General features: G+C 33.9%; 1 protein-coding gene and 1 long non-coding RNA gene across 3 annotated transcripts in view; both read left to right on the forward strand.

The window, feature by feature from the left end:
* Positions 1 to 3,619, forward strand: part of LOC123320405 (apolipoprotein D-like) — a 37,995-nt gene extending 34,376 nt beyond the window's left edge. For both annotated transcript variants that reach the window (XM_044907723.1, XM_044907724.1), the window contains exons 3-4: positions 2,058 to 2,209; positions 3,279 to 3,619. In XM_044907723.1, the coding sequence (XP_044763658.1) occupies positions 2,058 to 2,209; positions 3,279 to 3,530 (404 nt within the window). In that variant the 3' untranslated portion in view covers positions 3,531 to 3,619. The remainder of the gene's footprint in view (positions 1 to 2,057; positions 2,210 to 3,278) is intronic.
* A 9,519-nt stretch (positions 3,620 to 13,138) lies between these two features.
* Positions 13,139 to 13,805, forward strand: LOC123320153. The gene is made up of 2 exons (XR_006538707.1): positions 13,139 to 13,346; positions 13,640 to 13,805. It is a non-coding gene; the product is annotated as an uncharacterized LOC123320153 (long non-coding RNA).
* The last annotated feature ends 3,476 nt before the right edge of the window (positions 13,806 to 17,281 follow it).

The following is a 17,281-nucleotide window of genomic DNA, read 5'->3' on the forward strand; positions in this document are numbered from 1 at the left end:
GATAAATTATGTTTCTATTGTGTCATTGAATTGGTAATAAAGGCCTATTATTATTATTATTATTATTATTATAATTCGGATACAGCACAAGTATATTCCAAATATCGTATCAGAAACGTAATGGTTACAGAAAAATAACACATTACAAAATAATAAAGAATGATCACGCCTAAACGGGGAGGCGTAGAGGAAATTTGGGAAATATTATTAAGCTATTGTCTTCGTTAGGGTTTCTATCTGGAGGGGATTGAATCGGATATCGTTTCATACTAGGTGGCGCTCTGTGTTACTGGATAGCACTCAGTAGCGCTAACCAGTATTGAATAAGAGTCTAAACGTTCTCCATCGGAGAAGAAGCTATGTTGCTCTGGCGACGTCAAATGAGACCGAAACCATGGTCAGCATCTGCTTTTCTTCGATGGAGCAGGTTCATAATTTAACACATTCACAAAACAAAGTGCCCTATTAGATCTCCCAACGAAACATAACAGATATAATATAAAATATTTATTGCAGCAACTTAGACAGGTTTTTTTTATTTTGTATCCTATTAATACATCGTCAACGTTTCGAATCTTGTGTGATTCTTTTTCAGGGCTGAAATGTCAAATAATAGTTTTTTAGAAAACACAAATGAAACAACCCCAGAGCCGGTCTGCCCATCACCTCGTATTTTGTCAGAATAAATATCGTCAAATTTGATAAAATCTTGGTCGGAGTGATTTTCATTTAATGTCAGAATAATTCAACTTCCCCTCGATGTTTTGTAATGTGTTGTTAATACGACATGAGTAAACAAATCCGTTCCCCGGTACGTTTGTAAATCACGTTAAGGAACGAGGAGATGAACGAAATGGTTTCATGTACCAATTGGTATTTATTCTATTTACTTTCCTGATGACTAATATGTCTAAAAATGGAATACTCTGGTAGTTTTCCTTTTCTAGAGTGAATTTTATTTTTTGATGGAATGAGTTGAAAACGTTCAGAGTCTCTTCAAGTATTAAGAGTGATGTATCATCGACATAGTGTCGATATCACATATTTAAACAGCGTAACCATAACTAAGTCCGCAAACGTTGAGCTTGCTGGAGAATCCATTGCTGTACCTTCCGTTTGACGCCTTCGAGAACGAAATACCCTCCCTCGAAACACAAATTTACAAGATGAAGGAATTCTTCCTTTCCCAAACTCGTGAAATTTTTGATAGAGTGCCATTGATTTTTTTATTGTATTAATGACCAATTCTTTCAGAATGTTTGCAAATAAAGAAATTACATCTAATGACACTAATTCATAACCGTCTGTTACTACTGTTGATTTCAGTTCTTCAACCAACATGAATGAGTTTTTTACATTGAATACTGAAGTCAATAGTACATCGTTGAATATCTCTTGCAGGAATTCTGCAAGAGATATTCTGACTTCTGACTTCTCTTTTATGGGTTTTTCTGAGAAAGTATATTTCCGCTGTTACTCTATTATGAGATATAAGGATCTTGTACTGCGATTCCGTTATGTTTGAGTCTTTCTTGAGTAGTTTTAGGTAATTATTGATTTTGTTTTGAATTCTTTTGGTAGGGTCAGATGTTAATGTCTTGTATTTTGGTCTCATCGTTCAACATTTTTTTAGGTTCTGTACCGTGGTATTACCTTTATCTGAGTTTCCTATGAATATTTCTGGATGTTCCTTGATGAATCTTCCAGTTAGTATAACCTTATTTGAGTGGATCTTTGGGGTGTCGGTTCATGCTTATAAAGTTGTTGATTATTCCAACGCATTTTCCTCCGATCTGATTCCTCTCCCCCTCATCCTGAGCAGCTGCTTTCCATAGCCTACTTGAAGACGAATTTTTTTTTCGAACGCACTTTACAATTTGGGAATACCTACCTATACTTAATGCTTCATTTTCGTATTCGATATACGAAAAACAGCATTTGCTCGCTAAATCACAAATAAATGAATGAGGACCCTTAAGGTTAAAACTATTTTCCTTTTGAATCTATAAATATTTATTGAATTAACTCTAATTAATTTCTTTAATAAATTTTTGCAGATGTTGTTGGGACCTCACGATTTAACATTATAACGACCGATTATGACAGTTATGCCCTCATATTTACATGTCAGAAATTGGCTTTTGCTAACAGACAATCTGCAACCATCTTGTCTAGGGAAAAGACATTGGACAAGGACGTTATAGGAAAGGTGGGTGTCTTCTCATTTATTAGATTGGGTAAGAGAATTAACTGCTTTTCCCTAGTTGAAGATATGTAATTGATTTGTGAATCACCCAGTATACTAATTTCGTAAGAACTTACTTCCCGTAAGTGGGGGAGGTAAAGGTAAGAGGGGAAAATCAGCTGATATTAAGCGTTGAGGCGTTTATGAAATTCATGTTATTTTGGTTTTTCAATTTCACATGAAATAACAAATGGCTCGTATTTATGGCTGTTTATTTTTAATAGGTACTTTGATATATCTAATAATATGAAATGCCAGCACGTCTCCCAATAGAAGGAAATTCTTTGTCATCCTCTTCAGTCTTCATTCACAATCTTTCTGATTGTTGAAACATTCAGCTAAAATATAAGTCTTTTAGATTAAGATGAAACATATAAATTCACTTACATTGAATATGTTCGCTACCGTCTGATAAATTGTAGATATTAGAATATCAGGGTTACCTACTATTCAAATCAGCGGACCTGAATTCTGAATAGCACTTCCTGAAACCCTGTCTTCTCTCTTCTTCAATCACTTTTGGTATTTTTGTAATATTAATAGATATAAGTTGTGGCAACGGCGTTATGGCTTTAACGACATTTCATGACTCACTCCGTTCTAGTTACAAAAACTTCAAAAAAATTATTCATAGCCAATCGAGTGGTAAAATAAAAGTGAATATAGAGTATAGGTTCCAAGATCCCCCCATTCGATATCGTTTTTGTGACACCCTGTACACATAACGAATTTATACTATGGGTTCCATTTGATTTCTTATTGGTCAAAGAAAGCCAATGAACATCTTTCTAGGAAGTCACTGCACTAGTAATAAATTTTTTCTCATGATTGTAGATTCAGACAAACTTGTGCGCATAAGAAAGTATCAATGAACCTATTCAAGAAGATGTAGAGAATTCATTTTTCAATGGAATTCGTGAAGAAATATCGATGTTGATGTTTAGGCTAATATGATATACAAACCGTCATTCTTATCTGTCTTCATAACTCTAGTGAAAACACAACATATTAACTCATTATATTTTGTTTTCAGCTTCGTGATATCTTATCGCTCAATGAGATTGATCCACATGACCTTTCTATTATAAGCCAAACGAATTGCCCAAAGCCTACTAGTGAAACCAACGTGATTGATATCGACGACGAAACTCTTTCTGCCAAAACAGCAGGAAACGTGATCAGAGGAACAGGAAATGCAATCGCTAGTGGTGCTGAATTCGCTGTAGAGGGGGTTGGAACAATAGTCGATAAAGTTAGATCCGAGAAGAAACCTGAGAAAAGATGAATACCTATAATAATATCGTAAATTTCCAAAATCTGTGTTCTGTACTTGATATATGCTCATAAATAAAGTGAAACAAGACTTGAGAGTTATTAAGCACTATTACTACTAAGTTGTATTCTGCTTTTCATCTGTAAGTAACAAATCTGTAACATACGACGAATCTGTGAGTGTCCGATTGACAGATTCGGAAATAATGCAATTCTGGAAATTCAGTAGTATATATAGGCACAAGGAACCAAATGAAAAACTTATTATTCTTTCAGCGACGTTTCTGAAACTTTTATTTTCTTCTTCAGGCTACAAAAATAGGAAAACACAATCAATTGAGCACTCAGAAAGAATCATAAGGAATACAAACGTCAAAAATAAAAATAATAGCAATGATAAGTACACATACATCATAAAATAAAAATAAACATCTATTAAAAGTCGAAATTAAAATGAAAACAAATTAGATTACATAATGACCCAATAAGGTCATGTTCAAAGACTCACACAATATGAAATATTACAATAAAATATATAAAATATAACGAGAAAGAGAACTCACCACATCAGAATAACAGTTATAAACATGATATAATATATGAATACATAATTTACAGGGAAAATAGGGTTCTAACGCAAATGAATGTATACACCTAATATAAACAACAATATGAGTTATTAAAGAGTTAAATAACAATGAAAGACAGGCGCACATATGTTCACTGTCATAATCAGACTTCTTTGATCAAATTGCAATATACAGCGCTCAACGTATCTACATCTGTTCTAAAATTTACTGTATTAGGTGTACGTCTTATAAAAATCATTTCATTAATTAATCTTTTTGACAAATTTTGTTTAATATACAACCCTCTAACATTGTCAAAATCGAACGAGTGATCAGTGACAACCGCGTGTGTAGAAAGTGCAGTAGCCTGCGATAAATTACGACAATCCCTAATATGTTGACTATTAATTTATCGCAGGCTACTGCACTTTCTACACACGCGGTTGTCAATGATCACTCGTTCGATTTTGATAATGTTAGAGTGTTGTATACAGAACAAAATTTGTCAAAAAGAATAATTAATGAAATGATTTTTATAAGACGTACACCTAATACAGTAAATTTTGGAACAGATGTAGATACGTTGAGCGCTGTATATTGCAATTTAATCAAAGAAGTCAGATTATGACAGTGAACATATGTGCGTCTGACTTTCATTGTTGTTTAACTCTTTGATCTCTCATATTGTTGTTTATATTACGATGTATACATTCATTTGCGTTAGAACCCTTTTTCCCTGTAAATTATGTATTCATATATTATATCATGTTTATAACTGTTATTCTGATGTGATGAGTTCTCTTTCTCGTTATATTTTATATATTTTATTGTAATATTTCATATTGAGTGAGTCTTTGAACATGACCTTATTGGGTACTACAGAATATTAACGTGCGTCCAAAAAAATTCGTCGTCAAGCAGGCTGAAATTTTGAAGATTGATATTCGATGGCTGAAAGTATGTCTTTCCTTGAATTACTTAATCTTCCCAAAATGTATACAATGATGACATTAACCTGTATATCGTAATTTTGTATGGAAAGTGAAAAGGCTCTTTTTAGAAAATCTTACCTGTAAATTTCACCCAACGTGCTAAAAGCATTTTTTTCATCGAGTGAGATGAGAAGAATCCAAACAATCTGAGGCGGTTAGAAAAATTCTTCGTAAAAAATTGAACCGTCCACTAATTTTATACGCAAGAGATATGAATCTTGAATTGATCGTGGTTTTATCTTTTTTTTTGTAAGAAGGTTCTAGCCCAGCAAACACTGAAATCCAGTCACTGTACAAAAACTGTACTTCGTTGCTTCAATTGACTGCAGTGACGGTAATAGGTTTGTTCGTAGAGTGGTTCAAAACGGTTGTGAACTGTACAGAGCAAGCGCAATTCCATTTTAGGGGACGAAAATCCATTTGCGCTTGCTCTGTACAGTTCACAACCGTTTTGAACCACTCTACGAACAAGCCTAATGCAATAACTGCACCAAAAAGGACCGTACCTATATGTCCCGGTGAACTGTGCAGTTACTGTACAGTACAAACTGCATTCGACATACAGCCACAGCTGCAGTTCAAAAACAGCGATGGTATTGCAATCACTGTACAGCAAGCTGCACTTCAAATGCAGCAATGACGTGCTAAAACTGTACAGCAAGCTGTACTTTGAATGCAGTATTCACTTTGCAAAAACTGCACAGATAGCTGCACTTCAAATGCGGCAGTTACTTGCTAAAACTGTACAGCAAGTTGTACTTCAAATGCAGTAGTCACTATGCAAAAACTGTACAGTAAACTCCACTTAAAATGCAGTGGTCACTGTGCAAAAACTGTACAGCAAGCTGTATTTTATATAGAATAGACACTGTGCTCAAACTGTACAGTAAGCTGCACTTTAAATGTAGCAGTCACTGTGTAAAAACTATATCGAAACTTGCAATTACGGAACAATATTCTATGTAGAGAAGTTTCCTAGTTATAAACAGAACATCTATTCTGCAAATCGGAAAATTTTAATTTCACTTGATATTTTGGCGGTAAGTGCAGGGGTGAGTTCATTTGAGGAATGGCCTGCTCTTGGGGGTGATAGTAGGTTAATGAACCCTAGGCTAGGAGTTACCTACGACATTCGCCGAAGCAGCGAAGCAGTTCGTGCCTGCTATAAACGCCGGTTACGTAGAGGAGTAGTGCGTCGCCGGTGGCGCCATCGTTTGGCGTATACTGCACCGCAATAGAGGTGTATGCTACCCTGTAATTGCAACCGTCAAGAGGAGTGATGCCATCATTTGGCTAATTCTGGTACCACCATGGTGAGATGAAGTATTCTTCTACCATGGGTTTAATCCATATTTTGGTAATGAAAGGAGTCTTCAATTATTGAATTAAATCTGTTTATGAAATGTCTCTTTAACCTTCATAATCGAATTTTCAACTTCTTGAAGAAGGTATATGCTTAAGTTTTAGGAATTCCTATGAATTATTATTCTAGATTCTATTATTAACTCTATATCAAATACTCCATTTTTGAAATGAAGAATTATCAATACAGAAACTGTGCAGTCACTGTACATCAAAAACTGCGTTTTGAAAATGCAGAATTATCAATACAGAAACTGTGCAGTTACTGTACATCAAAAACTGCGTTTTGTAAATGCAGAATTATCAATACAGAAACTATGCAGTCACTGTACATCAAAAACTGCATTTTGAAAATGCAGAATTATCAATACAGAAACTGTGCAGTTTCAGTACAGCAATCTCTGTGCTGCATTCTGGTGGCACTTGTAGTGCAGTATTTGTACAGTTGCTGTATATTGTGTTTGTTGGGAGCTATTTCAGTCTTATGAATAAATCACAGTAAGAATCTCAATATGTTTATTAATTCTCTATAAATATTGAATTGATTTAGTCATTACTGAAAATCCATGACTAAAATAAAGAACTGAATTACATGAAAATAGCTATTGGACAATTTATCAAAATTCAATTCAGCTATAAAAAGGCATGATGCTTTCTCCTTCATAACGTTCAACAATTCAAACTATGCACTTGTTCGGAGAGTATTGAACTTCAATATTATCAATGAAACAGTGGGAATCAAGTTCAAAGCAGCTATATATTCTGCAGATCAAATAAAGTTATTTTTTCTAATCAAAGAGTTTAGATTGGTTGAGAAAAAAAAAAGATTGATAATTCTCTCATCATTCATTGAGTTTCATCTTATTTAATAAGATGATATTGTAATTTTTTCTGACCTTTCGTTTTGCTCGTGTGCACGAAACGCATAGATAAGTTATCAGTGGAAGGAAATACGGCAATATTGCCGATCGAAGTTGCACTCCTAAATTTTCTCTTTCTACATTCCATCTCTTTTTGAAAATGGAAATTTTCCCCACACAAAACTTATGTATCTAATAATAAATCGAAATTTTGCTGCGCCTGTGGTAGGTATTCGTAATTTTCTGAGTACAAATTTGTACTCAGTTTGAAATTATTTAATTATCATCGTTATTATATAAGATTCCCAAATTTTTTTATTTCAAAGGGTTATGTAGGAAAAAACTGAAATTTCACATAAATATTTTTTATTATATACATATACCTACATATCATTACAAAAGCAATCAATTTCTTATAATTTATAGTTTTGAAAATACAATATTACAAAAGAAATTAACTCACATAATCAAGCAAAATAAAATACATAGTGCCAAAAATTTACACAAATTGAATTATTAGGCAGAATTTCCAATTTCTCTTCCTTCTAAATTTTTTCGATCAAATGCCAAGGAGTTTGTGATTTGCCTTTGAAGTTTTAAAGATAATTTCACGTCCATATAGTAGACGATACGTTCGAGACAATTTCTAGGGAGTTTTTTAGGTGAACTGCACAGATGATCCAGAACGATATCCTTGGCAATTCTGCACTTACGAGCCATTGAAACTCTTTCCTTCAACAGATATTTGTAATGAAACAAGCCCTCTAATAGTGTCGATTGAAAATCCAAACTTTTGATGACTTCAGATTTCTTGAATAATTCAATCAGCTTTCTTTCATTCATTACACATGGGTCATAAAAGCTGACCGTTGGATGAAATTCTAGGTTGGTGTTCTTCATCGATTGTATTTCTCTTTCACAGGATTTAATAGAGTCGTTTCGACTATAATACCCCTGAAAGTATTTCGTGGAATTTCAACATCTCCACTTTTATGGATGAGTTTTTCTTCTGGGATTCCGTTAAGTATTGAGTAGGATAATATAACGGATACCATATTACAGCAATTTTTCATTATGGCTTTATCAAATGGTGTTTCACCATTGGCGTTTCTTATAAACAAATTCGGCTGGCTCGTCAATAAATGTTCGGCAAATTCGATATTATCATGCAATACCGCCAGATGCACTGGGGTATTTTCAGCAAATAGAGTCTTTTCATTTATATTTATCCCATTTTCCATGAGAAGTCTCGCCATAGCCTGAATGCTATCTGAAAATCTTTCCTCCGCCATCTCATGGAGAAGATTCGAACCACTCTCGTTTTTGGCATTCACGTTACCTCCACAAACAAGCAGCATTGCCACTTCATCGAAACTTTCCCTCATCAGGATCACGAAGGAGGATAAGGCTGTTCTTCTGAAAGAGTCCCTTTCCTCCAGGCTTGGTCTACACTGCAGAACAGAGTACATGGTTCCCTTACCTCCTTGTGTGAATGCCAGTAGATGCAGTGGTGTCATGCCTCCTCCTGTGCACAGGTTGATGTCACCACCATACTCAATTAAGGTCTTCAGTATTCTGTGACCTTTTTTTGATAACACAGCCTCATGCACAGGAGAGTAGCCGTCTTTATTTACCTTATTTGGATCGGCGCCTTTTTCCAGTAACTTTAAGGCCGTTCTATCTCTCTATATCTCTCCAATATATAAATGTTACCGTGAAATAACTGATAAGTTTGTATTGTTCTTGATAATTGCTGAACAATTTTGGTATTTTTTGGCATATCATACGGTTCTTCGCTTTGAAAAAACGATCAGTTTGCATTATATCTCAATTTTAGAATTTTTATTTCCATATGCGATGCATAACTTTATATTCAATATATGATTATTTTGTATGATACTTGATATATTCTCAAACAACATTGTTACTTTTCCAGGTATGATACATGCCTATATATTGAATAAACGATAAGTCTGTATTCTACTTTCTACATGTGAAAAAGTATATTGACAATATTTTTCTTTTCGAAGAAAGATATTATACTAGATCCATTGCTGGGAAGACCCGGTTCAAAAGACCCGTTCAATTGACCCATTGGTTCTTTTATTCAGTTGGGTTTTGGGTTGTGATCTAAGCATTGCGCATGGTTCGAATGCGGATCCGTAGTCCCGAATCGATCAGTTCACTGTTCTGTTAGGAAGTTCGGTTCAGTTTAGTTCAGTTGAATTAAATTTTGAGAGAATGGAATATGGATTCTTCTTTAGTTGAAAACAGCTGTGTTTTGTGGGCCATAATACTTTTGATCGGTTCATTATAATGATTAATTCGGAATGAGTTACTGAATAGGCTGAAAATAGTTGGTTGAGGTCTAATTCGTGAGAAAGCCGAGAAAAATTATTGACCCTCGTGTAAAAAAAATTCAAAAACCAAAAGTCTTTCGGAAGAAAAGGATATCGGACGATTCGAATTTGAGACGTCAATCATTGTTTTTATTTAATTCGAAATTCGTAAGATCTCTTCTCATTAATTTCGTCAAAAACTGAAATTTTTGAAATTCTGGATCTTCAAAACGAAGCAAGATAATGTTATTGCTGCGAATCCAAATATTTTCCTCAAATTAATCTGAAAGAAAGTTGTAAAATTGTCGAATCACTTAAAATTTACTTTCAGCAATATAGCAAAAATAACAGAAATATAAATTTTAATTTCTACTGATTCATGAAAAGAAACATTATGCATATAAAATTTTTCAATAAAATAATTTTGTATACATAATATGACAGGTGTATAACAAAATAAAAAAAATATCACAGAAAAATATCAAAAAAATCATCAATGAAGAATAAGGTATTTTTTAATGCAAAATTCACTCATTCAGCTTTCAAAGTGTTGTTGGGGAAAATGAGCTGGGCCGCTTTTTCAGGCTTAAGCCTACTTTTGCTTTTGACAAAATCCGTTCACAAGGAACAGAAGTTGCCATGTTGCACAATCGTCTTTCCATTGAAATAAAAAGTCGAGGGTACAATTGTTTTCTTTCTTTCCACCATTTTAAAGGATTTTCGGTTCGCTTTTGAAGAGGTTCACTCAAAAATTTGTCCGTTTCTATGATGGCAGCTGCTGAGGAACTACGGATTTCTAAATGTTCCTTTGACTTTTCGTCAAAACAGCTCCAAACCATTGACGTGTTGGAACTTTCACTTTCGGCGCGTTCTGGAGGAACGCTTTCCTCGTTGTTGTCAATGTTGAAGGTGGCTATTTTCTGACGAATTAATTTCAGCGTCGCTTGGAATCTTGATTCATTAGTGAACCCATACTTTTTGAATCTTGGATCTAGGAAAGTCATTTCATTCATTCAAATTCATAAAAGAAAATAGGTCCCACATTTTGCCTTTGACTGATGCATATCGAACTCCAATTTTTTTGGATGCTACAAGGGTAGGTAACCACAACGTTTTCAACTTTCTGATAACATGTCAATCTTTATGGGAACAAATGGATATCTTTTTTTCGAAATCGAGTGGCATATGGGAACTTATACTCCAGCCATTTGAGATAGAACCTGAACAGAGGTTTGTGGAGTTTCTGTCATCATATTTTCATTATTGCTGAACTATTCCGAGATATTGAATTTTGAACATTTGAGGGTGGAAATTCACCCCCTAGATCCCAAGGGAAGTGGAGGAAATTTTCAGAGAATAATCGCATCCTTGTAAGAATTTTATATGCCAAATCTCTTCATGCGACGATTAACGGTTTTCGAGATATCGAATTTTGAAGAGTTAAGGGTGAAAATTAACCCCCTAGATCTCAAGGAAGTGGATGAAATTTTAGAGAATAATCGCATTCACGTAAGAATTGTATATGCCAAATCTCTTCATGCGCTGATTTACGGTTTCCGAGATATCGAATTCTGAACGTTTAAGGGTGGAAATTAACCTACCTGATCCCAAGGACAGTGGATGAAATTTTAAGAGAATAATCGCATTCGTGTAAGAATTGCGTATGTCAGATATTTTAATGCGCCGATTAACGGTTTCCGAGATATTGGATTTTGAACAATTAAGGGTGGAAATTAACCCTCTAGATCCCAGGGGAACTGGATGAAATTTTTAGAGAATAATCGCATTCGTGTAAGAATTGCGAATGCCAAATATTTTAATGCGCCGATTAACGGTTTCCGAGATATCGAATTTTGAAGAGTTAAGGGTGGAAATTCAACCCCTAGGTCGCAAGGGATATGGATGAAATTTTCAGAGAATAATCGTATTCGGGTAAGAACTTTATATGCGAAATCTCTTTATGCGCCGATTAATGGTTACCGAGATATCGAATTTTGAACATTTAAGGGTGGAAATTAACCCTCTAGATCCCAAGGACAGTGAATGAAATTTTTAGAGAATATTAGGATTTGTGTAAGAATTGCATATGCCAAATATTTTAATGTGCCGATTAACGGTTTCCGAGATATAGAATTTTGAACAATTAAGGGTGGAAATTAACCATCTAGCTCCCAAAGGAAGTGAATGAAATTTTTGGAGAATAATCTCATTCGTGTAAGAATTGTATATGCCAAATCACTTCATTCGCCGATTTACGGTTTCCGAGATATCGAATTTTGAACATTTAAGGGTGGAAATTAACCACCTAGATCCCAAGGACAGAGGATGAAATTATTAGAGAATAATCGCATTCGTGTAAGCATTGTATATGCCAGATATTTTAATGCGCCGATTAACAGTTTCCGAGATATCGAATTTTGAACAATTAAGTGTGGAAATTAACCCTCTATATAGCTCCCAAGGGAAGTGGATGAAATTTTTAGAGAATAATCCCATTTGTGGTAGAATTGCGTATGCCAGATATTTAAATGCGCCGATTAACGGTTTCCGAGATATCGAATTTTGAAGAGTTAAGGGTGAAATTCACCCTCTAGATCCCAAGGGATGAATTTTCTGGTGTTGGACGATTAAGAAAGGCAATGCGTATATTAATTTCCATGATTTTGATAGTGCCGAAAAACCTGAGCAAAAGAAAGTATATGAGATTTAAGTTCTGATGACAAAACTGAAGTCTAAAGTTGTACATGCAGTACTGAACCCACCATCTTCAAGAAATGATATGGTGGAAGCAATCCAAATGAAATGTGGTGATTTGACTTGGAATTTCGCAAGCTCCATTGAAAGCGATCAATAATTGAACTGTTTGAAAGAATTTCATTATTGAATTATTATTGAATTATTTCGTTATATTGTTATAATGATATTAGAACTGTGGAATCAATTTTCAGGCGGTCTTGTTGAGTTGGTTGTAATTTCTTAAAATTTCTGTGTTCGCATTTTAAAATAATATGTATTCACATAGCCTACTAGAAGTAGGCCTACTAGTAGGCTATGGTATTCATCAAAATAAATTATCTCAAATATTTACATTCATTTATTTCCACAAATCATATGAATCATGTAAGTGAAATGATAGAATGAAATTATGTGGATATAATCAATAATCCCATAATTATTCACTACCTTCACAAACACCGCGATAATCGAAGAAAATCTACGTTAACATTGCGTTCACACTGAATAATCATTTGACGCCATGTTTGTTTACAATTCGCAGCGCCCTCATCGGTAGTTGGATTCGCCAATATGCCTTAAAATCTGAAATTTTTATATTTTTCGTCAGGCGAAAAACCATTCAAGGCGATGAGTTGTTAGGCCAGCCGGCAAGCAAATACCAAGCCTAACTGATCCGTGTGCCTGAGTCCATGGAATAAAAAAAATCCTGAATTTGCAAGTGCTCTATGTTCTGTGCTTTTGACAACTGTGAAGTTTTCAGTGGTATAAATTTATAGGCTAACTGTTATTTGTGTATTTGAATTTCAAACATTTTCAAACAAGAAACAACATTTCGAAGTGAATATTTGATGTTCTGTGTGAACGTTGTAAGCGGCTGTAGTGATTATCCCACAATTTAAAAAGTATACTTGTTGAAGTGAAGCATGCTGGATTCATATTGAAACTGAGAGGTTTAGGAGAGAAACGAAACAGTGAGTATTCGGTATTTGGGAAATTCACAACCAACTTTGATTTGGTACATCTGTGTTATGCACAAATTGTGAACATCTGTTGATTAATAGAACTGCTAATGGATTTTAAACATCCTTTATGTCGTTTATTTTGAATTGCATTATCATCTGTAGTGGTCAAGTTTAACAATGATTTAAAAAAAACTGTGGATCAAACTGAGTTGTTTGGGGTAAATTTACCTTGTATGTAGAAGTCTTGCATATTTACTAGGTATAACTATTTACAAATGGCTAATTAAGTATTCACATTTCAGGTGGTTTCCTGTCTGAAAACAAATTTAAAATTCTCCAATTGTAATTGTCGGAAGCCAGGTGAGTATTTGAAAGATTTTATTCACTAAAATGGAATGCAGTCAACGTGAGATTGTTTCTGAATATGAAAGAATGGGCAAATTGTTGGGAGTTAAGCTTCAGAGAAAGCTTAACAGTTCGAAAGTGTTATGATGGTCACAATACTTTTACATACTATTGTCGTGAACAGTCTGTTGTGAAATTTTGTTTCAAATTAGATTGAGCTTTAGGTTTGAGGTGATATTGAACCTGAGCTTATTGGTTGTCTTACTTCAAATGGATTTGGGCAGATGTATACTCCATAATTACAATTTGCTCCGTTCTAGTATTTTGCTTGCAATTCTGAAGATGAGTTGAATTTGTGTCAGGAGTGTTGATGAATTTACTTCGAGTATAAGACAAAAGGGGGTAATTGTAGAGTAAAATTTTATACATTATATCCAAATATGTATAATTGTGATTTAACCCAGTTCAAGACGGTATTCCTATATAAAAATATCAATAATCCAATGACTGTTTCGGGTTTGGTTGTGAACACACATGAATTCTGCATTTAAAAAAAACATGTTTTTTTTTTTAAGTTTTAGTGATAGGGGTGCGGTACATTAGTGTACTATCAGTTCTGTATATTGATGTTGAATCTTTTGGTTGGTGGTTGGTCCAAGGTAGAAAAACACTGCACTTCACCCTAATATTTAATGAAATAAAATATACAATCAACAAAGAAGTCTCTGATTGATAGACACTCTATCTATTCTACTGATACTAACTGCGACTATATTTCGGGACTCCCTCTATAAGATTCTAGACTAGACTAGACTAGAATAACTAACTAACTAACATAGAGCATACTACACCACCTTATGACATATCATTGAAAGGTGAAAATTTATCTACCTAAGATTGACCTACTCAAATAAATATCGGCGCTCAAACCTAATTACAACAATAAACCTCAATATGTATTATGGTGCTTATGTGTACCATAAGTCGCAAGTGATAGATATTATGGGATCAACATCTCATAAATAAACGCATAATAGTTTAGGAATATTTAAGTAAAAATCAAAGATGAATTTGTAACACTTTTTTTTATTGTGTACAAGTGATGAATGAAAATTAATATCAACAGAAGAAGCAAATAAGAAATATAAAATGAACAAAAAAATATGTTCCTATTATACATAAATTAATGTGAAGGCAATAATGATTATGAATATTATCATTCATTACACACGTTTCTCAATTTTCGATTTTTTGGCAAAACCTTTCGAATTTTATTTCGGTTTTCAAAACGAAAAGCCCAAAGAGTGCGTGTCGTGTTATCATGAAGATCTTAAGAAAATGTTCAGAGGCTTCAGGTGAACAGAGATTGTGTACCAATATTATTTTCTTCTCTGACAATTATTAAAAGATCTCACAATATTTCTGCTTGACAGCAAGCTTTGGAAATGTTCTTTATGAATTATTTCAATTTTTTTTTATGTAATCAAAAAAATGCCTTCTGGAAGTGATTCCCCTTGTTTGAAATAGGTGAACAATTGATGTTGACCTGTTAATTTTTTTTCCTTATCTAAAATTATCTCAGAGCAAACATCACAATTATGTGATTTCAAAAATTTCTTTGCCATATATCCGCTGACATATTATATGGCATTTTGATCTTTCATGTCAACATCAGTATGTTCGATATCTTTCCAATTCAAATTATGCTCAAGTTCATTTCTTAACTGCGAAGATGATATTTTACTCAATTTAGTCAGCTTCTTCAGAGAAAATGAAAAATCATCTTCGCAGTTGGTATGACTTGACAATTTTGATATGTTTGTGAGGTATGTAAGCCTGAGACCATTCTCAAATTGCAGAGAACTTGGGTTTCGGCAGTAACCATGTTGCTGCCTTACTGTGGCAAATAAATTCTCAAGAGGGTCCTGGTTTGAATGCCTAGTTAACAATTTCGGGACACTGTTATTGGAACGCCAATCCTCTGCAAGTTGTAGAGAACTATTAATGGTTATAATAAAAACAATAAATAACGTGCGTTCAAAAAAATTCGTCGTCAAGTAGGCTATGGAATTTTGTAGGTTGATTTTCTGTGACTGAACGTAATTCTTTCCTTACATCACACTCATCACAGCCAAATGTGAACATTGATGACATTAACCTATATATCGTAATTTTGTATGAAAAGGCAATTTCTCAGAAAACATTACTTGCACATTCAATAATGATTTATTAGCATTTTTTCATTGAATTAGATTACAAGAATCCAAATAATCTGAGGCGATTGGAAAAATTTTAACCCAAGTTCATAAGTCAAAGACATGAATCTTGAACGAATCGAGTATTATGTTTTTTGTACTTTCAATTATGTGAAAAGGTTGTACCTATTTCAGTAGATAATAGAAATAAATCACACTAAGAACCTCAATATCAAAGATTATAGAGTTAGGAAGGTAGGAAACGCCCTTAGATTCCGACCACGATTTTTGATTGTTGATACTTCCGAGGCAACAGATGGCGCTGCATATGTATTGTAACCTTTGAATAAAGAACCACAGGAAGGAGCATCAGCTCAAATAAGTGTAACGAGAATGGAGGTTCAATATGGCCGACCTCTAGCAGTGGCGGAGGGCATAAAATTTTAAGTTTGATGATGTTACACTTGGTATTATTTTGTCGAAGTAAAAAAGTTGATGAATGAGAAATACTTTCATTTTCTGATATCATTTGGCAAAATAATTTCATATTCTTTAATGAAATGGAAAAACTAAATTCCTTCATTCTTACGATTTTTTCAATGGAAATTAGAAATATTTGATTCTCAACTGGAGAGAAAAATTATTAAAAAAATACACAAATTTTATAAAACACTTGTTTATTGGCCTTTAAACAAAATAAGTTTTGTGTGAAAGGATCTTATCCTCTCATCACTGACAGAATTTTTACATATATAATTGATTCTTGTGGTCAGATAGCAATTAGAAATACTTTTGACTAAAAGAACTTTGTGGTTTTCTATAGGCGACATATCATGGGCAGTCATATTTTCAAAAATCTTTTTACCAATAAAATATTTTAGCACTTTTAGTGCTATCTCTTCTTTGACTATTTTTTTTCCTGCAGCCTTCTGCGTTTTTTAAGAACTTCTCTGTGAGTTCACTGATTTTCACCACATCGGCACTCAAACCACCCCTAGACTTGTAATCAATCAAGGAGTTAAAGAAATCCTCTTTTTCTCCAAATAATTGTGAAAAACAGTGCTCACATTTCAGTTTTTTCCCTAATTTGAAAGAAACAAAACCTGAAATGTAAGTCACTACTGCTGAACTATAAGGAGATAAATAGTCATAACTCAAGGCATAAGTGTGATCATCCATAAAACTATCAATGATTTGGTCATCCTGAGAACCATTTTTTTCCAAACCATTCATTACTGATTCATTTATAATTTGCTCGGGGGGTTTAGTCCTCGAGCTTACATTCAATATATTTATATCCTCAAGGGGTATACAATTCCCTGCCCCTCCCTCTCTCACCTCTGAGTGAATTAAAATTTTTTTATAAGCAGCAGTAAATTGTCTGCAAGTAGGGTTGTTGTTGTA

The sequence above is a fragment of the Coccinella septempunctata genome, chromosome 9, assembly GCF_907165205.1.
Source record: "Coccinella septempunctata chromosome 9, icCocSept1.1, whole genome shotgun sequence".
Taxonomy (NCBI): Eukaryota; Metazoa; Arthropoda; class Insecta; order Coleoptera; family Coccinellidae; genus Coccinella; species Coccinella septempunctata.